Source organism: Hippoglossus hippoglossus, chromosome 3 (genome assembly GCF_009819705.1).
Source record: "Hippoglossus hippoglossus isolate fHipHip1 chromosome 3, fHipHip1.pri, whole genome shotgun sequence".
In the NCBI taxonomy this organism is placed as follows: Eukaryota; Metazoa; Chordata; class Actinopteri; order Pleuronectiformes; family Pleuronectidae; genus Hippoglossus; species Hippoglossus hippoglossus.
The window spans coordinates 21,962,857-21,989,808 of NC_047153.1; the positions used below are offsets into that span (position 1 = coordinate 21,962,857).

Consider the following 26,952-nt stretch of genomic DNA (forward strand, 5'->3'; position numbering starts at 1 on the left):
ATGACAGTTTTGTGACCACAGCAAAACTTCACTAATTCCAAAATGTGGATATTCTAGGTTTTTTTTTCTCTTCACGATGCAAATATCTAATGCTCATTATCTAAAAAGCCTATTCCAAAAGCAAATAGCACCTTTTGATGTCAAACAGAGTCCTATACCCTCCTCACCACAGGGGAAATATAGTAGATGATGAAAAACAAAGTCTAACTTAATAACAAGCCATTCCCACCACTTTGTACATCCAGTCTGTACGCCTACATGTACATGTGTGAGCGTATCTGGTGGCGGGCCTCCCAGGCAGCAGTGCACCAGCGTCAGGCTTTTCTAATGAGTCCATAAGAAGCGCAACTCCTCTGTTGTGCTGCCTGGAACATTACTCTGCATTTGAAATGCATCCAGTGGCCTAGCAGGCATCTTTTATCGTTGGATGCAGCTGTCCATGCTTTCTGAACACTTACTACTACCAAGCTTCCCTGACTACTGCCAGCGGGCAATAAGTGATAGAATCATGAAAAAATAAAAGGGAAAAAAAAGAAAGAAATATTTACCCCCACACAGGAGTAGGAGAGTAATAATTTAAAGAGAATATCCCCATTATTGGCAAACAAAAGCAGAAAATTTTGAAGTAGACTTCACAGCAACAAATTCCATGCCTGGAGAGAAAGAGCAGGGCGAGGGGATGACAGTAAAGAATAAAGAGAGAGCTACAGACAGAGTAATAGATAGACAAAAAGAAAAGAGAGGATGGAAAAAAGTACACTATATATGCATACACTGCAGCCAACAACACAAGTAGCACTTTATTCCGGGGAGAGAAGCATCAATCTTGACAGCATATGGCGTCTGTGCAAAATCCATTAATTTTTAATATACCGGGCACTGAAATGAAAAGGCTTCCTGAGACAAGCAATTGTCAGATGTCAGTAGTGTTTTGATAACTTTTTTGATCTTTTTATTTGCATTTATAAAATGGGGCTGTCCACATGCCACCTCAGTTTGGACATAGCTGGAGACTGACATGGAACCATTTTCCACTCGATTGCTCCCACCTTCACTCGGGAGATGAAAGGTTGGGGGGGGAAACAAAAAGGACGTTTGTGTGACGTGTCTGAGTGTGGGAGAAAGTAAGCATGTAGCTGAAGCCTGCCCCATTTTGTGCATATATATATATATATCCTTGAATCTGTTGACTACATTTTAAAGTCATTGCAGAGGTATTATATAGGGAAATACATGGATTAATTAATGATGTTTGACCATGCAGCGACACCATAAATTCAGCATTATGTAACCAGGCTTTCTAACTACCATGCACGCACATGCACGCACGTTATTATTTCAAAGTAGTAACGAGGTTTAAAAGGTAGATTACAAAGGTCTCTTCAGAGTAGAGCAGAGAAGTGCTGTAGAGCTCACATTTTCTCCAGCTGTGTGGCTCAGCTCCGTTAGAGGGATCAGACGAGCCTTTCTCAATGAGAGATTAAGTACAAAGGTCAAACTGTAGGCTCAGTACAGTTTTGTCATACTTCTATGACTCCTCAGTCAGCTCCATAGGAAAGCTCTCACCCCTCTTAATGCAAGTACATGAGTGTACTAGAGGTGATGGCTATTATTTTTTTCCTCCACTCCACCCTTTTAATGGATAACTCTGGCGTCATGGAGTCATCTTCTTGTACAGAGGCGGCACTACACAATATTTATTCATATTCATAAAATGCCAATTTAAAGCTCACAAGTGGCCATAGGAGATGAGCAGGAACTTGTGGAATCCAATAAGAGCTATTTTGGAGACAGGTGCAAAGTGGACTAATTAATAGCAATCTATACTCTGGCCAGGGCTTGCAGTGGGCCAACTGAGACACTCTTAGGTCAGGCAATGAAAAGATAGCAGCTCCAAATTCATTTTCTCACTGTGGCTCTCCCAAAGGAAGGCTCCCGAGTACACTCACACTTCCTTTAATTCCTTCACTGGGGTGTAATTTATTTTTGCGTTTGCCAGCACATTTGGAAAGTTCATTACCTCGCTCATGGCTTGTTAATTAGCCTTGTAAAGCCGCCATTAGATCTCCCCGGGCCAGGACCGAGATGAGACTTTTGTCCCAAAACATTAACACGCTGCAGGAGGCCTGTAAAACTCCACTCTGCCCATTGAAGTTGTAACAGTGACACCTCAGTGAAAATCTGAAAGATAGAGGGTGGTGCTATCACGACAAAGTCACATGCTCTGAACGGGCTGACGTCCGGTTCACCTTTGCTGCCACAGAGAGGAGTCGGACTCATTTCTCTCTAACACCTGTTCAGGGCTGACTTTACAGCTACTCAACTCATCCACTGATGCTCAATATCCAGCTAGATGTCTGTCATCCTGTCGGCCTTTGGTAAATCCCAGCCGGCAGTATACAGAAAGTAGCTCTCTATATGGCGACCTCTACAGGGTTCGCACTCCCTTCCAGCCCTGGAGCTCCAGAGGAGAAGGGACTATAATGAGCAGTGGTATTAGGCTCAGCTGGTGGGTTTAAGAAATCCTGCTGTGTGAGGTGTGACGACAGCAACATGTACTGACACCACAGCTCCAGCACCAGCAGTACAGACCAGGCAGCGTGGCCTTATTGATTATGCAGGTGCTCATTTATGTGGCCAAGCGAGTAGCAGGCACGTGTCTCATTTGAACTTTACAGGAATGGAACAGGATCCGACTACCCCGCTGCAAAAAGGAAGCCCTGGTGCTTTATTTTTAGAACAGCTGCGTCTAATGGGGCCTGGCAGGTACAGGAGGCGTCACATCTGTCGAGGCCCAGGTGATGCTCTCGCCCTCCGTTCCTCCCTGCCCCCTCACCCGCTCCAGACCAGTCAAATGACTCGCACCGAAGATCAACAGTGTAATTTCCAATAAACTCGTCTTCCTCTTCCTGCCACTTTCCATCAGTTCTGGCGATGGGCTCTTGTAGCCATTTCATTCCACAACATCGCAGAATAGGGGATGCATAATGTAAAAGATGTAAAGAAGATGAATGCTCTGTCTAATGCCAGAGCGCCGGGAAGATTAATTATACAAATCCAGCCCTCTGACTTGCCAAAAATGTAATAGTATGGAGCCCATACGTCTGAGCCAGAGTGCCCCCCTCTGGAGCTCTGCAGCAACTATGACACACAGTAGCAGTGAAGACATTGGCGTAGGTGGAGCTGCCCTTCAAACTTAGGTCTTAGCTCTTGGTTGGGTAATTGGAAAAAATCTGTCAGCCCAGATTTTAAAGTCATACTAGATTTTTGCCAATATTTAGTGCTTCCTCACTCTCTTCAACCACTCGCCCATGACCTTAGAGATGTCAGTTGGGGATATTTTCATGGGTCATTGAATTCAATATTGCATAATAATATATTTATGATCCTTTATCATTCTAGTTTTGAGGCATGAGAACCAGACCTTGTAGCTTTCATGATAATTATGGTTTCCCCAATGCTTACACCATTCTCCATCACTGTTTAATTTTGAAAACAACATATATAGAATTCTGCAGTGTGTTCATGAGGGAAGACAAATTCTTTCTCTGAATTGCACTGTGCGAATTCTAGTTTTTATTTGTTGTAATTGGAGTTTAACAAATACAAATCTGCAGAACTTTGGCTGATAATTATCCACAACCAACTTCAGCTGACAAGTTTCATCCAATAATGCACAGTGCACAGAATCATGTTCATTTTATAAAAAAGTTAACACATTTTATATTTCCTGTATTTTACATTCCCCACAATTGTTCATACTCAAAAAATGTGAGTGTCCCGAACTTTGTCTCCAAACAACATTTTTTTACATATTAAAGTCGACAGAAAATCGAGTATATTGAGAAACCAGTCCACACTGACTGATCATTGTTAACTCTTCTTAGTTTCATCATTTGAAAGAGAAAACCTTTAAAAGTCCTTTTGGAAATTATCCAGTGCCCCTCAGAAAACACCTCTGACACACTTTACTCTTGCTTATTCCAATTCCTTCCGCCTTGTTGCTGAAAAATACCATGTTCTGGCTCCATGTTCTCTTTCAACTTAGTGACTTAAGCATCCAGACAATCAAACAGTTTGTCAAACCGAGCAAAACATCCTCACTCTCTTTCTACCTCTACCTGAAACCCACAGCGCTCAAAACATCCTCTGTATCACAAATCACTGTGGCAGACTTGAATAGCTCACTCGAAACAGGGATATATCTTACCCTCGTGCCAGCGTGGGGTGGCACACCACACAACAGTAAGATCAACAATAACAATAACAACAGCAGCAGCAGCAGCAGCAGCGGTGTAGGCTCAACAGAGCAGACTACTGATAAAAGGAAATGCAGGGGGGGGGGTTGAGTTGCAAGTTCCTCTCAGCTCAGCAGAACGGTGCCATCAGCTGTAGCATTTGTCTGTTCTTTCCCCCTCTTCCACCCTCCCCTCCTTCCCTCCACCCTCCACCCTCTTCCCCTCTTCCCATCCAGAAGACAGGAAGCTGTTCGTGGGAATGCTCGGCAAGCAGCAGAGCGAGGACGATGTCCGGCGGCTGTTCGAGACCTTCGGCCAGATCGAGGAGTGCACTGTCCTGCGAGGGCCTGATGGGGCCAGTAAGGGTCAGAGCCCACACACCTGCCACTCTCCTTTTTTTTTTTTTTTTGCCCTGTCTGTCTCTGCATCCTCTTTCTGTCTGTACACGTCCTTTCTGTCTTTCAGATTTTTACATTTCTGCCTATGCACTCATTGACATCGTCTGCGATCCACTCTGCTCTTCTAAAATAACTCATCCTCTCTGTCAGCCATTCTGCTTTTTTTAACCACCATCACTTATGTGTCTCGCTCACATTTCTTTCATACCTCATTGTCACCATGCTCCGGCACCTCCTTCCACCCACTTTCCACTCTTTTTCTCACTACCTTCTGTATTTCCATTCCCTTTTTTGTTCGCACTTTACCTCTCACTCTCTTTCCCCTTCCAAACTTTTTTTCCCCCTCTTACTTAGTCTCCTCATCACAGCAGCTCTTCCCAACTGGGCTTGTACTCAACAAATACATCACACAACACCTTGTCTTTCTGCTCCCCTCTCCCCTCTTCCTCCTTCTCCTCTTCCTGTTATCTGAAAAACGTACGGTGTAATCATGTTTGTTTCCCACATTCCCGTCATCCCTCCCCCGAGACACCATTGGACGATAACGTCCTTACTGTAAATAAAGCAGCCAGGTTCTGGGTTTTGCTGCTGTCACTCACTGTGAGGCAGATTTGCATGAATTCAGGCATTTCCTTATGCATACGGCTCATGTGCTATTTAGTAAGTAGAGCATGTTTAGAGGAAAGGTGGTTGGGAAAAGTGCGCTGTAGGTGGGATTGTTCTGAGAGTGCGACTCCAAAATCATCCTCTGATGGGTCCCTGTTTCGCAGATATATTTGGAGGAAGAACACCAATGATATTGCTCGGAAACCTCCATCATTCTTTCTCTCGTGTTGACTGTGAATCATTCTCCTATAGGAAGCATATGAATGGCTGAGGAGAATTTGTGAGAGGGCAAGGGAGAGAGGTTGGTAATGTGTGATCCCGCTGAGTAGATCAAAGAGAAAGACTGGTTTTACTGAACCGCACACCTATCTGTGTCTGCATCCGTTCCCCTCGCTCTTGATCTTGGATGCATTGCTCTGTGTCACCTCACCAGCCCACCTACCTTTCTACCCCGGCTCGTTTCCTCTTTCACTGCGACTCCCTGCCTCTCCAGCTCCCTCTCTTCCTGTCGACTCAGACGCCTCAAGCTGACTGACAGCACATAAAATGAAATAAGGCCGGTGCTGCTGTTACAGAGAGGAGCGAGCTTTCTCTCTCATTCGTACTTCCACTCCTTTTCACCCTCCTGCACCAGACTCTTCAACTCCTTTCTGTTTCTCCTCTCTTCACATGCCATATGTTTCCTGTGTTGGTATTTGTCTCTATTATCACTGGCTCAATCATCCCCTTTTCTTCAAGTTGCACCGCTACAAAATGGAAAACTGTGAAGTTATGTTAACTATGAATGCTTCCATGAGGCAAAGGTGTCATATAGTATACAGGTATTTGGTCCTATCACTCACTGTGCAACAGTCCTATGCAATCAAGTCGAGATTTTACGGTAAATTATTTTGCCAGCTGCCTCGCTTGGGATGAGGTCTCTGTAATTTGAATGAGACAGACCTTGAAATTGACAGTGCTATCTGTTCCATGATGGAGGCTTTGTCCCCTGTTGATGTAAATTTATGCTACTCAGAGGCTTTTCAGCACCCCTCTTCACCCAATAAAAAAGGCCGAGAAGTTTAACATCCATCTCTCTTTGGCGCCGCTCCTCAAAGTACTTTCAAAGTGCAACACTTGCTGCCAGAGTTGAATAGAGCCCCGAGTTGTCAGGAATAATAGAGAGATGGCTTTTAGGTCTATAATTAAGTTGTGTTATAAATGTCACCCATCCAGTGGGATGGAATTCATGCATACATATTATTACCCCGGGAATTCAAAAGGCAGCGCAGATCCTCTCGCTTGAAAGCAATACAATCTTTCTTTTTCCTTCTTCCCCCCCAAACTCATTCTGAGCCATCAAATTCAAAAACTCAAATGTGCACTATAATTTATGAGGCTGTAGCACTTCAAATTCTTTTGAGATGTTGTGCTCCGTGTCCCTTAACTTTTTTTTAGGTCAGAAGAATCAAGGCTAGGGCACTGTTTCTTTGAGGACATTGTATGTTTGACATGACGTGGTCATTGATGGTGTGAACTGCGGTTTTGAATGTCTTTCTGGTTGGTGTGAGCTGCTGGGGTCACTGGGACCCTAGCAGATGGCCTTGTTAGTGGACTATCAGCAAGTTATCATGCCTCACAAAACCCAAAAGGCTTTTTGTGAGGACAAACTGCTCCTTATAATTTCAACTAGAAAGGTTAAATGCATTTGTTCCCTCAAAGACAGGGTTACAGTAAAATGCACACAGTGGGCTGATAAACAAATTAAGACCTTTTCAAAACTCTTTCAGGAGGGACGTTCAAGTAAAGTGAAAGGGTGCTAGGGTGCTGTCAAAAAGTACCCAAGGTTTCTTTGATTTTCTGCTTGCCTCTGTACATTTACACTGCCTTGAGGACATATGACAGTACAGAAAACACATGGCATTTACGACTCACCATATTTCTAAACACGGCAGTTTAAAATACTTACCATGTACTGTGCAGCAGCATAGTGCATGGAAAGCCTCGGGTAAAGGTAGAATCTGTCCTCCACTGATGTGCACATACCATATGTCCTTGAGTTCAATTTGAAATTTTTGCGAGGAAATAACTCATGGACACTTGTATGTCAGGGAAGGAAAGCTGACACCTGAGATGCAGGAGGGAATGGATTGCTGCCAAAAACATCTCCTGAGCCTACCTATCAGTGTTTGTAATTTAAATGAATCATCACGACACCTTTGGGAACGCAGAGAGAATAAATGTATATGAATGCATGCATCTGCAGTTCTCACGAAACCACACATTGAACTCGGGTGAAGCCTGTCTGATTATGGGACATTGGGGCTACTCGATTAATGAAAAGGGGGCAGAATTAATCCACGAGTTTGTTAATTAGGTATCTCTTGACTTAACACATGAGATACCTGAAGGCAAGGATAAGAATAGGACATTACAAAATAACTCTTGCACTCTATGACGACCATAAAGCTTAGAGAAATAGCTCCTGTTTAATTTAATGGCTTTTGGAAAATTACCACATTTCAGTGCCACTGTAATTCAGTTCACTAGCTTTCTGTTCATGTAGTAGTTTAGTGCCTTTCCTAACCTACACACTGCTACACTGTTTAATCATGTGGTAAGGATGTGTAAGCTTCAAAAGCACATATTGTGCATTAATATTATCTACTTGAATCATTTTTAATATCATTTGAAATGTTAATGCAGTGAGGCTCCAGTGCGCCGCTGCCGACGCCCCTTCCCTTTTCTTCCGGCCAACTTTTGATGTTGACTTTTCCTTTTGTGCATTAACTACACAACAGATTTAAGATCATTTGAATGCCCCTTGAGCAAAGCCCCCACCCCTCTATCTGAAATTATGTGCGCAAAGATTCGGTTAGATAGGCAGATTATAATACTATTCCTTTGTCATCATAATCTCTTTTATGAGTGACTGCACACAAATCACAATGTGTAAATATTAAACAGATTAATAATCACAAACAAGTCAGGATAGCAAATGCCTTGGCTGCATGCTCCGAAGTGGAGGGGCTGGAATTAGAAATGGGCGAGGGAAAGAAAGCTCCACGCCGCTAATGCCTTAGCCACAATTAGACTGATTTATTCAGAGTTATGCGCCGAACACACCAATGGCAGGATATATTTACAAACCAGATAACATGAAAACAATGGTAATGAATGGTGTTTCCTGGCCATTTTCAAGACCACCTCCCTAATGCTGTGCCCCCTCCCTTCTATTTCTCCCTTTTTCTTTGTATACAGGCTGTGCCTTTGTCAAGTTCTCAAGCCACGCAGAAGCGCAGGCCGCCATCAACAGCTTGCATGGTGGACAGACTATGCCTGTAAGTAACGCACTATGAAACACACTCAGTCCAAATAACAGAATTAACTAGAGTATAAACTCAGCTCAATTGTTTTTACACCTAATGTGGACAGTGTTAGAGAACGTTTTGCAAGTGAGGTGAGGTTATTTGTATGTGCCAGCTGTTTTGCTTGTGTTGCAAAAGATGTTTGAGGTAGACCGAAATAAAGTTTACAACAAAGATAGGTGAAATTTTGTATAAATTTTTTCTGCCCTGCCAAGAGAAAGATGTTCTGTAAAGTGTTGGCAGATACTGCAAAAATATTTAAGACCAAATCATACATAGAAGATACCAGACATCTATTATCTACCTATGTATTTATTTTTTCATATCCACTTAGTACAGCTGAGCACATACCACGTACAGTATATACTGTACATGTATAGAGTCACCACATTGACTCTTTTCGAAGCACGTCAACAGCCAGTCTCACATACGTTCTCGTGTTATCACACACAAAAGATTCCCACAGTCAGCATCCGCCACCTTACAGCACACAGCTGCATATTCTGTATCTGTCTTTTCACTCAGTATCCATTTCTTTCTCATGCAATTCAAACTACATTTCCAGCAGACTGATAGAGTATTTACATTCACCGTATTATAAGATATGATTACTGTGCACTGCACAAAAATCCTTGAATGTCTCCTCGGAGGACATTGTACTGCGTGTGTCAGTATGTTATTTACATAAATATAGTGCATATGAAACTGAAGTAGAGACATGGGTGTAATGATGGGAATAAAAAAATGAGGAACTATAGCATTGTATAAAATGAAACTGTATGTATGAGATTGTTCTGGTTGATTCCCATTGTTTATCTACTTGCTGTATAATGATTAAACAGCACACAATTCAACTCAAATTTGCACACATTTCCGCTTGTAATGAGAAGTAGATAAGTCTTACGTTGAACATATAGTGAATAATAGCTCATTTATTCAATTGCCAAGTCATCTGGATCTTACCATAAAGTATTAGCTAAGAGTGACCCTACTTACATGTATAGAAGAAACAGCACCAAACTGCAGGTGACATTTCAGACACCTATGAACTGCAAAGTACAACATTCACAGGCATCTTTGTGATGAAAAGTACAACTGTCGGCAAAGTTGAAGTAAATTATCTTTGGAAACGTTACTGTAAGGGGGAGACAAACGCAAGACAGATTATTCAACTAGGTTCTAAACAAGAACAAATTAAACCTTGGATGACCATTTTCTACTTGTGAATTAAAATGTTTCTCCCTAAATGATGAAATACTGCTCTGTCAAAAGGTAATAGTTAGGTAATAGTTTGAGAAATTCCCAAAAATTGAAACAAAAGTATAATTAGTGACTTTATATTTGGAGACAAAAATATTGTTATTGAAATTGGACATTTTACTATTTGCTATTTATAAAAAAAATGTAATGATTAAAATAAATAATTTGCTTGACGATTGTTTTTGGGATGGAATAAAAAGCTTTATCTCAAAAAGTGACTGCTTGTCTGAAAGTTAAACCACTGGCAGGAGTGGAATAGATAATAAATACAGAACAAGCACTGACCACTGAATATTTTTGTGATATGGTGGTGACATAACCTCTTGTAGCAACAAGTGAAGAATGACTAAAAAACTGCTCATTGCTGCCAAAACAGTGACAGTTTGGCCTCTGTCAAGGGCCAATTTATTCTTAAAGAATATTAAATATTTAAAACAGGTCAAACATTGATCAAGGGATGCTTAATTACAGTGATTGGAAGGGAGGTTGACAAGGAAGTCAATAATATTGAAAAGCAACCAGGAGTTCGGATGTAAGGTCAGATTATTAGCCACCTTTATTTTCTTAACCGCTTCCTGATATTTCAACATTAAGTCTTTCATTATGTTGTGGGACACTGGCAGTTCATCAGCTTTCCATTAACTTTTGACTTTTCTACATTTATAATTCAGCCTGAGCATCATTCACCGGGGTATTTATCTTTATATGCGTGCGATCATTTTATGCTGTAAGTAATTGTGATGTTGTTACTCAATAATGTTGTAAACAAGATTGCATATTAATCATTGTGAATACGGGTGGTATAGACACATAATACATGTAATATAAGAGAATGATAAAAGAATCCTCCATTACAAGTGCTTTTGAGGAATTGTAGAAAGTAGGTAATGATGCATTGTTCCAGCTTGATATACAGTAGTTGTGAGATGCATTAAGTAGCATTAGTTTGTGTTGGTTTGTTTAGTTGAAGAATGAGGCCACCAAACCCATAGGTCTGATCAAACTGCAGTTAATTACGAAATTGGACATACTTCTGTAAGGCTTGAACAAGGACAACAGAAAAGTAAGAGAAATGAGAAATTACAAAGCAACTCACTGCCAGTGCTGGATGTGTGTTGAGCACTGCACAGCTGGACATGCACATGAGCGCACACTCTTTCTGGCAGACATCCGCACCTTCACACACTTCACTGATGTTCCGCAATAAATATTTACGGATGCTTCCTGGCAGCCAGATAGTGCCCTGGAAGCCAGATGTAATTTACACATCTTTTTGATGCCGCCTCATTTTGCATTACACTGAAGTAGTGAGGAAGGGAAATAAGTGCTGGAGTCGGTTTAACAGTGTGTGTGTGTGTGTGTGTGTGTGTGTGTGTGTGTGTGTGTGTGTGTGTGTGTGGTAGATGTGCTCAGTACAGTCCAAACTTTTTTGGATGTAAACCACAATGGTCAAAATCTAATACAAAGTGGGCCACGAGCCAAACAATAATCATGTTGCACACTGATCATGCACAATTACTGAAAATGATTATAATCAAGACATGTACTTTCTACTTAAAATATCTGTTGACTCAATCAATGCTTGTTTGCATCCAGAAGATTAACATATTGAACTCCTGTGAGGTTGTTACTTGTACTGACCAAAATCTGGCACTTGAGGACAAATCTTGCACACTTTTGTGTGTGTGCGTGTGTGCGTGTGTGTTCGTTTTGCTATAACCCAGGCACAATTGTTTTTGGTTGGATCACTAAGCCACCTGAGGTCTGCTGCAGATGAACTGTCCAAGCAACATATGGAGCCCCAAACAGACCTGGGGCGGATCACTAGCCATCCAAAAGTTCATTAATAATCTATATTATCCATATCGCTCTCCCTCTATCCCTGCACCTGTTGTCCTCCTCTGCCCATATCCAACTTCCCCTCAGATTAATAGGCAAGGTGGCCATTAGTATCCAACTAAAGCTTTGGTACCGATGGGGGATGCAGTTAATTTGGATAATATCACTGCCACATGTCGTCAACAACAGACTAACAGGAGGCAGGATTCAGAGAGTGGGCTGCCTCGCTCACTGCCTGCTGCCAGCTGTGAGGTCTGGATGAACCTTGAACAAAGAGTTGTCTCTCACTCCCTCTCTGTCTCTCTCTCCCTCTTAATGTTCTCTCTACAGCATCTGTGTTACCTGGCACACACACGGCGTGCCATAAATAACACCTCCACCAAAATACACTGGCCCAAATTGAAAGGCTTTAACAAAGCTTAAGGACATGGGATGCCACCAAAGGGCATGCGCTGATAGATTGGGTCATAGCCTTAATTGATGTGTATTGCAAACTGCAGGTGCTTTACTCTTGCAATGTTTAGCTGCTGCATTACAGTATAAGGCTGCAAAGACACCTTAGGCAAAGCTTGGAATGGCAAAGCTGAGGGCAGGCAAGACAGCACCCAGCAAATTGCAGACATTGTCATGTTTGGTGTCACAGCGTGGCTGACAGGGCCTGTGGAGCTTGCCGGTGTTGGCAGCAACAAGAGCATGCATGTGTGTGATATGATGGTTCTGGATTAATGAGAGATAAGACCCAAGCCAGAGTCCGTTGTCTTTGTAATACACAAGTCATCAAAGCCACATGAAACTTTTGTTGAACCTCGGCAGGCCTGTAGCTGACATGCTACATGGAGTTTTATTTGTTGGCGCTCCTCACATACGATAGTAACAACTGGTATTTATGGACAAAATGTAGCAGTAGCAGAGTCAAAATACCTTTATGAATATCAGGGATTGCTCCTCTGTCTCTTATGCCCTGTCACAATTCCTCTCCCTTGGCATTAACCCTAGAGGAGTGTCTCCCTCCAAATGGAGCCACAAGGGAGAGGGCTAGAAAATCTTCCCCTACGAATTAGGACACCAATCGCTACATCATCAGCAGCCAAACAACGTTATTACAGTGACAAACATTATCAACTAATGTTACTATATCAACACCCGTATTCAACTAACATTATAATAGTGCCACATCTGACAACTGCAGGACAGACCTACTGAGCAATACACAGTCAGTCAGGGTGTTTATATCTCGTATTTCATTGTAACATGAATCCTGTCCATAGAAACGTCTGCTCCACAATGAAAACATGAGCACTCAAGAGTGTTTACATACTTGTTTTGGCAGCGTTAATAGTGATTTTCCTTAAACGCTTGTCACAGTGATTCAATAACGTTTTCATTTGCTACTGGATTAAAATAAGACATTCCACTGGATTTAAACATTTTCATAAGTATTTTGCAAGATTTCATTCATGAGCAATTTACCCGAAGCGGTCACCTTGTTGATTTGCTCCCTCCATTCGTAAAAAATTGGGAATTTCCGTCTACCCCTTCGTTTGTAGGGGGGTCGTGAATACACTGTGTTTGAAGGGGTGTTTAAAGGGCTAGATGGCCACTACCCCTAAATCACATAGAGAAATGGGACGACACCACCCTTCATGGCCACGCACAAAGAGAAGGGGTAGGGCCAAGTGGTAGGGCTAAGAGGTGAATTAGGACAGGGCATTAGTGTGATGCAGCTGTAAATGGACGGCAAGGCCAGACTGATACAGCATCAGCCACTGCAAATGACAGACAGTCCTCACATGAGGCTAGCAAAGATGTAGCAAGGTTCACAGAGTTCAATATCAGGCCAGAAGGAAGTTCAACCAATTACCAAACAAACTTGTCATGGTGTCTCCATTAAATTCAAACAGACTCTCGATTAGCACTTTTAGTGTTTGAGTGTGTAGAAAGCTGCAGGTTTCTTTTAAAAGTAGCTGTTATATGTTGGCTGAATGAGGAGAAACGACAGTGCTTACCACATTATTGGCTGATCTTTAATATGCTTTACAAAATTAGTTTCCCTTCAGTGAGTGTGTTGTGATATTGTATTTTTCTCTAAGCCTCTATAAAGAATGAAAGATGAGTGTCTGTTTACCTGTTAGTAGACACTTAACACCAGCCTTTGTATCACAGTAGTGCAGAGATAAAAGAATAATGCTGGTTTACTGGTGTAGTTTACTTCTAATCCCTCAATTACCATTGTGTATTTTTCTATCTACACATTCTGTGGCCTATACAAAATCCAATATGAGAGATTTTCACAAGTCAAGTGTGTTGTTGAAGAAATTTGATTACTTTTTGAACCCATGACAAATTCCTTAGTTGTAACTGTCAAAAGTGAAGGCTCCCTGTTGGCCCTTATCAAATTCAGCAAATTCATTTTCTCTCCAGGTATAGGAGTCATGCCGGTGGAGGTTATTATTCTGTTTGTTTGTCAGCTTGTGATTTTCTGCTATGGGTGAAGAGTGGCTGTTTTGCATCCAGTGCCTGTTGCCTGCTGCCACCTGTTCCTTCGTTACCTGGCCACATATTACTCTTTCTTTGTGTGGATAGAAACTCTTGATCCATGAGAGGGTCGCACTCCGAAATCTGCTTTTTCTGATTCTGGCTTGTATCAAGTCGGGATACATCTGCTTCAGATGTAGGGATATGAAAGTCTCCTATTCAGGAGTGAGGATAGTATTTTTTGGGGGGATATTTGGCTTTAATATTATGAAAGTCAGAAATGCTCAACTCTGACATGAGTGGCAGTGTTGACAACACCTACCGAGCTTCAGTGTACTGCTTCAGTGCTGCTGCCAAGACTTCTCAGTGTAGACACAGCAGACTCTGCTCCCGTGCTGTCGTCGGCAGCAGAGCACTCTGCTGGGAGGATCCAGTCCAGACTCGCCTCACAGTCTGGCCTCGTCTGGCTCGAGTCACGGTGCAGTGAGTACAGGCAGCCGCGGGCTTTCACAGTCCTGATGCTCACAATGCATTCTTCATGAGGCATTAAATGAATATAAGAATACACAGATACACAAAGCAGAAAATGAATGTGATCTAAATGCCAGGCCCCCGTGCTGTGTGCAGGCTTGAGCAACAACGCTGGAGGAGGATGTTTGCTCAGTGCCAGCCTCATTAAATCCAGCAGCCCCGTCCCGTCAACTGGCCCACGACGTTGAAAAAAAGAAGTGAAAAAGGTCAGGAGGTGGGATGGAATGAAAAAGGGAGGGAAACTGTGCCGCTAACGCCACCACGCTAGTGTATTGATTTAACTAATTGAAATGGCTCCAAGGGAGAAACACCAGATGGGTCTCCTCTGGCCTGAGGTGGGGTGCTGGCTGGCTCTGATAGGATCCCATCTGAGACGCACTGTCCCTGGGGTGCATGCTGATGCCTTCCTTCATTCCCAAGCCTCTCTCGCACAGTTATCTGCAGCAAACACATTCTCCTGGTTGTGTTAATAAAATATTTCCAAGCACATTTTCACATGGGTTAATCAAATAGCTTGCAAAAGAAACCCAACTCTGGCCAAGAACCTATGTATTTTTTACATTCAGTACATGCATATTAGTTTTCCGTACATAAAAATGATTCAAAAATATAAATAATATATAAATAAGGCTTTAGATGAGTGATTTTACACAAGTGTAAAAGAAAAGAACAATAAATGTCTAAAGGTACAGGCGGGATAAATATAAGACTAAACAAACTATGTTTTCTGTAAGGATTGCTGCAGCATCCATGACGTACCAACGCCCAAAGCACGAGACCACCCTGGAAAACTGCCCTCTCAATGGCACTATCGCTCTACTTTTCCTGTTTAAAATTTCATGAAGGCTTTACAAAAAAAGGACACACTTTTTTGCATGAATTAAAATGAAGTAAGACTGAACTACAGACAGAGGCTGTGTGTTTGTTCTGCATTATTCAACTTCACAGGGCACAAGTTTGTTTGTTTCTATGATTTTCTGTTTGCATAGCTCTGCTTAAGTAATGTGCCGTCTGTGGGCAGCATTTTACTTGGACCTGTGGAGGCATTCGGTGTAGCTTTGCTGATTTCAATTTCTTGTACCCCGAAGGAAAATAGACAGGAAGCAGGTGTACACATAGAAACAGCCGTTTGCAGCATCAATCACACTGGTCAGTTTCCCTGTCACTACGTGCCCTACAGTTCACTAGTGTTTCCTTTTTCTGGATATGGAAATATCAATCAAAGCCTGAAGTTGTACTGACCCTGTCAGGATGAGAGATTTTTGAGAGATGGATCCATGTTGTGATTATGGAGTCTTTCTCTCCTCGTGTCTTTGCTTTTATGATCTTACTAATCATATCCTGACTGCCCCCTGGCTGCCTGTGTCCTTCTGTCCTGGTGGTGCTCCATGCTCTTTCCCAGCATGCACTGTTTGTAATTAAATAGGAGCCTGGTCCTCTTGACAGTGTCTGTAGCTGCTTTCTCTGCCTGGCAGCCTTGTCATCCTCCATATCTCTCTCTCTGTCTCTCACTCACACTCAGACACTCTCCCTCCCTCTTTCCTTGCCTGGATGTCACATGAGGAAGTGACTCTGGTCTCTGTCTCTCAAATGATTTAATTGGATGCAAACTCAGGAGCACAGACATCAATATGGAACTATATCTGCCATAAGGCAGAGCCATTAGTCAATACTTCGCCCTCCACATGCCGAAGGCTTTTGTCAGAGCTAATTACCCAGGATTGTATTCAGTGGAGCTTCACCAGTGGGGGACTGGGACTCCTGTGGGATCTGGTTAGGATCACAGTTCACTCCCAGTGTATACACTAGAGTTGGAAAGTTCACAAAAGCAAATATCACTCACAATTCTCTTCCATTTAACACTGACAGATAAGTGACTGCAGTAATGTGCATATTCAGTTCCAGTGGCTTACATAGTTTAGAAATACAGGACTAGGCGATGAAGGCTGAAGTGTTATGTACACTGGAAATCAGTTATATAGTTATAGAAATTATAGCTATAGAAATCAATCCTTGTGGCTGTTTCTCCCTTGCAATCATGCAAAGAATCCACAGTAATGCTTTTGATGTTCCACATATTTTCTACTACGTAGCCATCATTTAGTTGTTCGCTCATATGCAATAGGTTTGTTTATGTTTAGGTTCCTTAAAGAGTTTTTGAAGATTGTATTAAGTAAAAAACTGAACCTACAAATCCACACCCGGTATTAAAACAATTTTACTAACCTTGTAAAAATACGTGTCCCACCAGGGTGCCTCGTCCAGTCTGGTGGTCAAGTTTGCAGACACCGATAAGGAAAGGACCCTGCGTAGGATGCACCAGATGGCGGGCCAGCTCGGCATCTTCAGTCCCATGACCATCCAGTTTGGGGCCTATGGCGCCTACTCTCATGCTGTAAGTCTCAGCCCGGCGGGGGAGGAGACGGTGAGCTTTTAAAAAAGAATAACACAAACTGTTGTGATTTGCGGTTTGAACTCACAATCTCTCCCACCAGGCATGTGACACTCCCAGAGAACAACGCTTTAAGTGATTCACACCATTAAATGGCTGTTACAGCCCAGATTTACACAGGCTTTAACAGAAAATGCTGCACTTCTTTTTGTATCGTGTCTTTTCTTTTATCCCTTCATTTGTCCAGGGAAGCTGCTTATCATGTATGCTCAGCACTACACTGTTTTACTTTCACACAGTTGTAAGCATCCACTTCACACTCATTTTCCTTTCTCACATTTCCTGACGTGGTCTTTGAATTTAAACTGCCAACCCGAACTTGCCTCTTTAACATTTCATTGCTTACATTACTTACACGTGTTCTTTTACACTCAAACAGAGGTGCGTGTCATTACCAGGAACCCACACCCCTTGTCTCTACCACCCCCTCCTCATATTCACACATGAGAGTCTGTGAGATTTTGCACTCATACAGTAGCTAACAGCTCACCCTGACAGGTGAGAATCGCCCGCTCACGCAAAATCTCTCCACTGACTTTGCCACCGCGGCCCCCCTTTTCTCTTACACACTCATATATACATTGCATATAGAAATACAGTTCCAGCTCGCTAAAGTTATCCCAGCTTTTATAGTGTGTCAGTATAATGAGCACACGACCAAAGCGGTGTTAGTGTTGCTGGGAAGCAGCGCTGCAGGGCAACACAGACCACTCTGTTCAAGTACAAGGCATGGGCCAAGCAAACAGAGATGTGAGAGTAAACATGTTCTGGTCCTGCGGCTATTTCACCCTCCTTTCCTTTTCTGTCCTTCCCTCCATCCCTTCACTCGCCTCTCCTCCCCACTGCTCTTTAATCCTACAGCAGATGATGCAACAGCAAGCAGCCCTGATGGCAGCTACACAAGGGTCCTACCTGAACCCCATGGCAGCCATTGCTGCTGCGCAAATGCAGCAAATGGCAGCTTTCAATGTCAACGGCCTGGTGGCTACTCCCATGACACCGTCCTCAGGTACAGGCGTACATACATACACTAACTGGCATGCAGGACTCCTCTCTCCATTTCTCACCGCTACCTGGAGACATTTTCATCATTAGCAAGAATTATAGAAGCAGTACAAATGTATTCATTCAAGGCCTTTCTACTCATTGCCCTTGTTATATTTTTTAAGATGTAGGCTCGCTAGTCTGCACTGAAGCAGACATTGCCAGTGTTGAATTAAAGGAAGTGTAGCCATGTATTGAGTGAAGCATGATGGGAGAAGATGTACAGCATTCCTCATTGGCAGCCACATTATAGTCTTTCCCTCTTTTCCTGTCTCCCATTATCTCCCCCGCTCTCTCTCCCTCTCTGTCCGTCGCTCTCTATCCCTGTGTCTCTGTGACAGTGTGTGTTTTCTGGGAACGCAGCCAATCCGATGACTTTGGATGCAGAGTCCTTGGCTTATACAATATAAGAGCAAAGATTTGTGTGAGATAATCCTGGACCCCAGTCTGAACTATCTTTTTGGTCCTTGTCATGAGGAGCTTTGAAGGCTCGACACTAAGTAGCCAGGCTGCCTGGAGGCAGGGTCATTGCAAATGTATTAAATAAAAGAGGCTTGATGCTGTACCTGGCATTTGTAATCCACAAGGCCTACATACACTAGGTAATGCCCATCAAACATAATCCTACAAGACCTAAATGCCCTTCACCTGGATTAGAAAAATAATAAAAATCCATCAGCACAAAGGGGCAATGACAAGGTGACGGACTTGGAATATCTACACAAGGTGGAACGGTGGTTAGAAGAAGAGGCTCAGGCTTCTGAATTTAATATACACCTTTGTATCTTCAAAAGTGCAGTTATGAACCCCGAGAGCCAAAAATATAGCTTAAACAGGCGTATAATAATGAGAATATATCCAGAAAGTCTGAGTGCAACCTTTTTACCCAGTTCCACCCTTCATCCACACCTACATTGGTTTGCTACCTTGACTGATTTAAGCAACTGTACTTTTAGTTCCAGTTGAATTGGTACCAAACAACACAGAACATTTATGGTGGGTCAAAAGATACGCATTGGTGCTCATAAGGACCCATTACGTGCCTGTTGTACAGTACTACATTTGTGAGGAAATGTTCTGTATTAAAAATATACCTCTCTTGTACCGTGCACCCTGCAGTTTCCATAATGACTCTGTCACTATTTGCAGGCACCAGCACACCCCCAGGCATCTCTGCCACAGCCGTGTCCAGCATAGCCACCCCGATCGGGGTCAACGGATTCAGTGCCCTCCCGCCTCAGAGCAACGGGCAGCCCACCTCTGAGACCATCTACACCAATGGTATTCATCCTTACCCAGGTGAGCAAATCAAGGTTTTACATAAAAGGAACATGAGATGTATTTGTACCATCCACTGTCATGAGACAGTTGCTCTAACCCCGACACTCCATCGTACGCTTAGCTGCTTGTACCAATGGTGATCTATGAATGTTTGATGATTCGAGTATTGCACCTGATCTGAAAAGGAACGTACCTAATTGCAACAATGCAAGTTCAACTTGTAAGTCATGACAAACTAAATCATATCAGAGACCTTTTTACTTTGCACTCGCACAATATCTTTTTCTGATTTGAACTGAAGTCTTTAAGGCTTGAGGGTCAATCAGCGGCGTCTTTGGCAGATTTCTGAGCAGCCAGCCCCAGTATCATGATAAATCCATCAGTTCATCCATCAGTCCATTACGGCTAATTTGATGTGTCTCAGCCCGTCCTCGGCTTCTTAATGCTGTCTGGGACTGATTCCTGAAGAAATGACAGACGTGCATTCCTCATTCTGCATTATGCACAGGCAGCTGCAATTGTAATGAACTACAAAGTGGTTTGTTTGGCATGTTGTTAATATTTGATGCAAACATCTGGGGCAAACAAGCATTTTGAAGAACTGAGAGATATGACGAGCCATGTTTCTCCTGCTCTCTGTGTGATCTCACGCCCTAATGATTCTCTGCAGATAAGCCAATTTCTGACTCGCTTTTTAACTTTCTCTCGATATCTTTCTTTACCTCTGTATCTGTCTTGACCATTTTGTCCTGTCTTTGTCTTTTTGTGCTTTCATTTTCCTCTTTGTCACCCCCCTTCTCTCTGTCTCTCTTCCCGTCTCTGCAGCACAGAGTCCAACTGTGACCGACCCTCTCCAACAGGCTTATGCCGGTGTCCAGCACTACGCAGGTGATCTGTCTCTCCTACCTCCTCTACTTTCTCCCTCCCTCCATCTGTCTCTTCCCCTCTACCCTCTCCCTCTCTGTTTGTCACATCAGTAGACACTATGACAGGTAGAGATAGCCAGACGACTAGCCAATTTCCTCCCGGATTAGGCTACTTTACATTAGAATTTTAAAAGGATTTTCAGTTGACTTGATTATACACCCACACAAAAAGTCTTAATTCCAAAAGTACATCACAAGGGTATGAACCTGCCATAGCCTCCTACATGAGAGATGACATACACCTCTCACACCACTGCATAGTGCCTGATATCTGCTGATATTAACATGGTGTTAAGTCTCCCTGTCTTTCTTTGTATGTCTGCTCAGTTGAACTGCACTCCCATCCCATTTCCCCGTACTCTTTGTGTAGTGATCCACCAGCCAAATGAGTCCGGGCTCTAAGTCATAATGCAATTTATGTATACAGTGTCTAGAGGACGCCAATGGACACTATGGAATAATGATTTGAAGTTTTGTTGTGTTAAATATGAAAATGGCGATATGAAAAATTCTACTCTGGTTCTCCCTTTGTAACAGCAGCCTACCCTGCCGCCTATGCGCCAATCAGCCAAGCGTTCCCTCAGCAACCAACCATCATTCCCCAGCAACAGAGGGAAGGTAAGAGCGAGCGCGCCCACCCAAGATAAAAGGTGATAATTGCCATGTTCCATTCTAATGTAGCTGCGCTGCTTTGAATTAGCGAGGGAGGGGAAAAGCTGGCTTGGGAAAATGTGAGAAAAAGGTTTCCCATTTAAAGAGAAGAACATTAGCAGTGAGATGGAAAGTTACTCTGTCATTATTCAAAAACTGCACTAATTCTAACTCGCAACGTTGGACTGCTTAATCAGTCCATTACAATGTGTTTAAGTGGTTATAAATATTCATCAGATTAATTAGCTGCATGCATAATCATTTATTACCATTCCTGGTCTAGTGTTCCTTCTTATGCCACAGCATCAGATGTAATAAAGCATAGGATATACTGTGATGGTAAATCACTCTTTTTGACGCCATTTGTCGGTCTCAATTATTCATCTATATGATTGTACCAGACAGCTTAGAGTGCATGAATATTCGATATAGGAGCGCTGAAGTTCAGTGTTTCCAGCCGGGCCTGGAGAAAAAGTTGTGAGTATAGTCTAGCTACATTAAAGCTGCCTTCAGACATGCATTCAAATCCAGATAATCTCCTTACATTATCCAGAGGGGTTGTATGTGAGAACACAAATGGCAGAGTGAGCGGTTCCAGACTTTCTCTGGAGTTTTCTTGCCAGCCCCCCAGTAAAAACTGAATGTCCGAATAAGCCCATGCAAGAATACAGCAGGAGATCCTCCGGAGGATTCACCACGAGTGAGTGGGCACAAGACTCAAAACTGAAAAAACTAAAAGAATACCAATATTTTAGGATGAAAAAGAGGTGGCTTACACATACAGGCGCCGACTGTGTTATCAACCTAGAAAGACAGTGAGATGTGTCTCTGCATTGTTCATGTGTAAAAGTCTAGACCCAATTGAGAGTTGACATTCTCCAGAGTTCATGTCTGAAAACCGCTTAACTTATCCTAAAATGTCGGCAACCCATCTCTCACTGCTCACTTGGAACATTTTAATTGTTCACTGTTAAATGATAGAAGTCGTGGTCATGCAAACACACACAAAGTCAAAGATTCTCCCTCTCTCTCTTTTACACACACACAGCTATTCTTGGTTGAGCCTGTGGCCTGTCTGAGTTCTGGCCTCCTCTGAGTTTTGGCAGCTCTCCCAGTCTGTCTCAGTCCACTGCCACACTGTGCAGCTCTGCCATTTAACAAGAGACACCTACACCTGAATACACAGGCACAGTCAAGCCTCAGCTTCAGCCTCCCTCTGAAAGCTGACAATTTCAACAATGTATTCTATCAGCCTGTGTCTGTGTGTTCATCAACAAAGAAGATCCTCCCAAATCCTAAAGAATAATTTTAACCAGACAAATCTTTACTGTACCATTTGACAATATGTGTCCTTTTCATTTCAACTGAGCATCGGAGGCAGCACAGTAGCATTTCAGTGTGATACAGCGATAAATATCAATACCGTGTACATTATGGCCAAAGTAATGCAGTACTGTCAAGTGCTTGTGGATAAACTGCATATGCCTTAACTTTTAATCAATACAGTAAATGATTTACCTGTTAAAAAGGGTTTATGCATGGAGAGTGTAAAGGTGGGTGCAATGCATTACCATAGACTTTACTATAATATGCATCCACTATATTAGGCCTTTAAATATTTCACAACAGAAAGAAAAAAAAGTATATTAGTATATGCTACAGACAATGTGTTGCTGCGCATTTTATAGAAGTGAAAATGGCTCCAAAGCTGACAGCGATTACTCAAAATGACAATTATCAGTACACGACTGTTATTGTCTATCTGTAGTCTATTAGAGGCAGAAGCAAAAGAGTGAATGAAGTAGTGATATTGGACCCAATCTAAGACCCATTTCAAGAGCACTGGGTCAGATACATCACCACCAAATAATTTCCAGATGATACTCTGTGAAAAGACATGGCAACAAATCTCGATCATCGACCATCATTAAATGTCAGTGGTTGCTTGAAGGATGGGCAAAAGTTGAAAAAAAATAACATTAAACTGTAGTTTTAAGCTTTATTGATGTCATTCTTAATTTTGTCTCAGTGTTGAGTGAAACTGTCACAACAATATGTTATATGACATTATCGATGTATGGGAAAAATAGCAAGTTAGCGTTGCACTCAGATTCACAGTGGATAGTATATCGTATAAACTTCTTTGTCAAAATCTGGTAACTACTTTACCCAAATGCAACCCTAACCTAATTCAGGTGAGTTATGGTAGTTGTACAGACGTCGGGTAAGCTCACTTGTTTCTAACTGCATGGCTACGGATTTTTAGCAGTAATAGTCATCACAGCCTCTGCTGATGTTACCTCATGTTACATCATTTGAGGTAATTTATCAGACTTTGCACAGCTCCCTCTGGAGCCCTACAAGGCTGAGTATAAGTAGCACTGCCTGTGACCTGTAAACAGACATTTATTCGTAATATTGCCTCTGCTTTAAAATAGAAACATGTATACATATTGCGTACGCGAATCATAACATAATTAATTCTCACCCTAGGCTGTGTGAACAAGCCATACAACCAGTATGTCTGTATAATGAATGCAGCCAGATCAAATTGTCAACATGTACATTCTGCACTTTGAATCTTCACACTTTTCTACAATGGATGGAGCTTTAGATACATAATGTCAACACAATCGAAATATGCAGATATCTTAATGGAATTTAACAGATGCATCTCTCTGTAAAAGGATTTTAGGACAGAGCTGAGATTCATCCTTAAATAAATAGAATAAATATATATATATCATCACTGTGTCAACCTGTGTGTGCATGTGCATCCTCTATCTCTCTGAGGCTCAGCAGCACTACAGCCAGCCACCACTGCAGCCATCTTATCAGCCTTCTCACCAGCCCCGGTCTCATCTCGTCACGCGATCACCCCGAGCAATGAGACAGGAGAGAACGCTAGCCGGGCTGCCAGCTGCACGCACTGTCCGCGAGTCCATCACATCTCTCTCCCTCTCTTTTTCTCTCTGTCTGTCCATAGTTCCATTTCTGTCTCCGTCTCCCTCCAGTTCATTCCTGCCTTTCTCCAGATTGGCCTGTACAATATGTGGCAGCTGGGTGGATGAGTGTGGAGGGATGGAGAGAGATTGGAAGACAGTCCTACTGTCACACAGTAATTGGGGCAAACACTTGGCTTATGTCTTAATGCGTGCTCTGCCTCTTCCTCCTCGTCTCTGTCTTTCTCTGTATGTTTTTCTCTTTCTCAGTATAACCGTCTCAAAGTTTCTCTTTCAATCTGTGGTTCTTTGTTTTTCTTCCTTCTGTTGTCTGTTTGTATCACTGTTTTTCTCTCTAACCTCTCCTGTGTCTGTTTCTCCGTGGCTATTTACATGTGCGCACAGCGATTGCAGCATGTTTTCTGAGAAAATAGTCAAATTTAACTGTCTAATTAGATTTAGGAAGGTGCCACCTATCTATCCAGTTGTTGTGTGAAATGAGGTTCTAAGGGATTTGAATGGAAACCATGAAAAGAGCTGACCGAACAGCCTGTGTGAATACTGTATGTACTATCAAGTAAAATCTAATATCTATAAAAACTAATATTTGTGCCATATGGCTCCAATGTTCCTTTAATTATCGTCTTGATTGCTTTATTGAGTAATGCTTACATTCATAATTTTCCACCACTGTTGTTATGGTCAGTCTCTCTCACTCATAGGCATCTCGTGTTTATGTTGACTTTCTCTCATCACCAGGGCCAGAAGGTTGCAACCTGTTCATTTATCACCTGCCCCAGGAGTTCGGAGATGCGGAGCTCATGCAAATGTTCCTGCCTTTCGGCAACGTCATCTCCGCCAAAGTGTTCGTGGACCGAGCGACCAATCAGAGCAAATGTTTCGGTGAGTCGAAAATTGACGTTGAAGAAGAGTAAAAGGAGTAAAGAAAGAAAATAAAGACATAATTTAAATGAACAAAGTCACACGGGGGCTGTGTTTGGCAATCATCTCATGCCTCTTGTTGCTTTCCTGCAATTAGTGTTTGCTTTTGCTTTTATTCCCAGTGTCTATCCTAATCAAGTTGCAATTAACATTTTAAAGGTGCCGTTACATGCCACTGAGCAGGGGGGTGAGGAGGGACATGGGAGCTATGCACACATGCTCCCCGGCTTTATCACACAGGCATATCTAACAAGATGGTGGGGCTGGGGCGGCGGGGGAAGCGGGGAGCGAGGTGTTGGGGGGGTGGATGCTCTGCAATGAATGAGGCCCTCGTCTGGCCACTGACCCCAGATCCTTTCACAATTGCCACTTGCTCCACACATCTGTTCATCACCCTCTCCATCACACCACTCCTAATACAATCAGTATCCATCTCCCCCTTCTCTGCCATTTCCAGCCGCCTTTATACCCAAGAGGCAAGCATTTTCCCCAGACACCCCCCACCAACAATCCTCCAGTTGGGCAACCCAGCAGCATCCCATCTCCCCCTCCTCCTCTCTCGCCTCCCACACAGCAAACCAGTTCATCAGGGTGGAGGCGGTGCAGGTGGAATCCATGAGCTTAAAGAGATAATAATAGACTGGTGTGGGCCTTGCTGTTGATTCAGTTGGACAGCAGCACCCAGGAGACAGCCACTGAGAGAGAGAGAGAAAGACAGAGAGTCCCATGCAGCATTGGCTTTCTTTCACTTTCTCTTCAACATGCCATGTCTATGAGGCTTCCTCCTCCCTTGTCTCTCTCTCTCTCTCTCTGTCTATATCTGTCCCTCTCAGGACAGTCTCTCACTTTCTCTCCCTCTGTCTGCTCCTTTATAAACATATGCCTCTTGCTATCACTATCCGCCAGTCACCAAGGGGGAAGGACAAAGGGGCGGCGACCTCATCAGTCTCACCGGCTTATTTTCCATGGCTTGTAATTAAGATCTTGGCTGAAAAACAGCAAATTAACCCACGAATCTTTTATGTGTGTGTGTATTTTTTAATAATTTCTCCCTCCTTTTTTATAGCAGATGCCCCAGGGCTCCTTTGTAAGACATTAACAAATTAGTAAGATGACGCTGCGCATTAAGGGGGAAAAGTTATTAGGCCTCTAAGAACTTAGATCATGTCATCTTAAAACTGTGAGTTTAGAACTGATGGAACCATGACATCGGGCCTAAACTCACTGGTGTGAGTGTAGTAGACATGTATGTATATAAACTTGATGTACATAATATAAAGGGGGTTGAAAAAAAAAAGGATAGATAGGCTGATAAACTGTCTATTGTGGAAATGTATAAAACCTGGCCTTGCTCCCACTGGTGTGAAGTAAATACTTAGTTATCGGTCATTTCAGTGCTTTACCTGGGAAAACTAACACAAAGTCCTTGCTATAAACTGAGATCATTTCTATTATGTGTATTCCAAGAAGACAAAATAAGAAATGATATGTTACCTATTTATAGCATAAAAACAATCCGGGGGTATGTCAGCTTTTAATAATATAATAATTAAACCAAGATTTTAACTTTCCTACTGTCTACTAAAATAAAACCAACATTTTCTTATATAGATCATTTATTAAATTGTTTTTTTTCTTCTGATTAAAACAAATAAGCCTCAGTCCAACATGTAAATACTGCCATTAACACTAATCACAAGTTTGTATCTCTAAAAGTTAACTAAATACAATAGCTTACAGTATGGTAAATATTAAGCTAGAATTGATCATTTTAAATTAAATACGGTTTAGCAATTTGCTAACCGCATTAGAATGATTCTTTTGAGTTTTCACAGAGACAGCTGTGCATGTGCGGCCTGATTCCTCTACAGCAAAGGTAGATTTGGGGATTTTGAGTTAATCAGACGTCACTTTTCGAGTGAGTGAGTGTTTACAGAAAAGCTTAGAAATTCCACTATGATGAAAAGGTCACTGGAGCAGCACTTGACGCGTATTCCTAAAGTATGTGTATCTGGACTAT

The 26,952-nt window shown here is 42.5% G+C and overlaps 1 protein-coding gene and 2 long non-coding RNA genes across 13 annotated transcripts in view; 1 reads left to right on the forward strand and 2 right to left on the reverse strand.

Moving 5' to 3' along the window:
• The window catches only part of LOC117759591, a 53,636-nt gene extending 38,793 nt beyond the window's left edge, over window positions 1-14,843 (reverse strand). The window contains exon 1 of the long non-coding RNA XR_004613519.1: window positions 14,486-14,843. This is a non-coding gene — a long non-coding RNA (uncharacterized LOC117759591). The remainder of the gene's footprint in view (window positions 1-14,485) is intronic.
• si:dkey-205h23.2 (CUGBP Elav-like family member 4) overlaps window positions 1-26,952 on the forward strand; it is a 135,438-nt gene that overhangs the window by 97,274 nt on the left and 11,212 nt on the right. For 4 of the 11 annotated variants that reach the window (XR_004613515.1, XR_004613514.1, XM_034581784.1 and 1 more), the window contains 8 exons: window positions 4,475-4,603; window positions 8,483-8,562; window positions 16,946-17,119; window positions 18,008-18,155; window positions 19,340-19,489; window positions 20,297-20,359; window positions 20,935-21,015; window positions 24,750-24,893. Coding sequence is in view for 9 of the 11 variants with exons in the window: in XM_034581784.1 (XP_034437675.1) it covers window positions 4,475-4,603; window positions 8,483-8,562; window positions 16,946-17,119; window positions 18,008-18,155; window positions 19,340-19,489; window positions 20,297-20,359; window positions 20,935-21,015; window positions 24,750-24,893 (969 nt within the window). In the remaining 2 variants the exon portion in view is untranslated. The remainder of the gene's footprint in view (window positions 1-4,474; window positions 4,604-8,482; window positions 8,563-16,945; window positions 17,120-18,007; window positions 18,156-19,339; window positions 19,490-20,296; window positions 20,360-20,934; window positions 21,016-24,749; window positions 24,894-26,952) is intronic. The other 7 variants (XM_034581786.1, XM_034581794.1, XM_034581788.1 and 4 more) reach the window with 6 other exon arrangements.
• LOC117759590 overlaps window positions 17,074-26,952 on the reverse strand; it is a 79,377-nt gene continuing 69,498 nt past the window's right edge. Inside the window, exon 4 of the long non-coding RNA XR_004613517.1 lies at window positions 17,074-17,124. This is a non-coding gene — a long non-coding RNA (uncharacterized LOC117759590). The remainder of the gene's footprint in view (window positions 17,125-26,952) is intronic.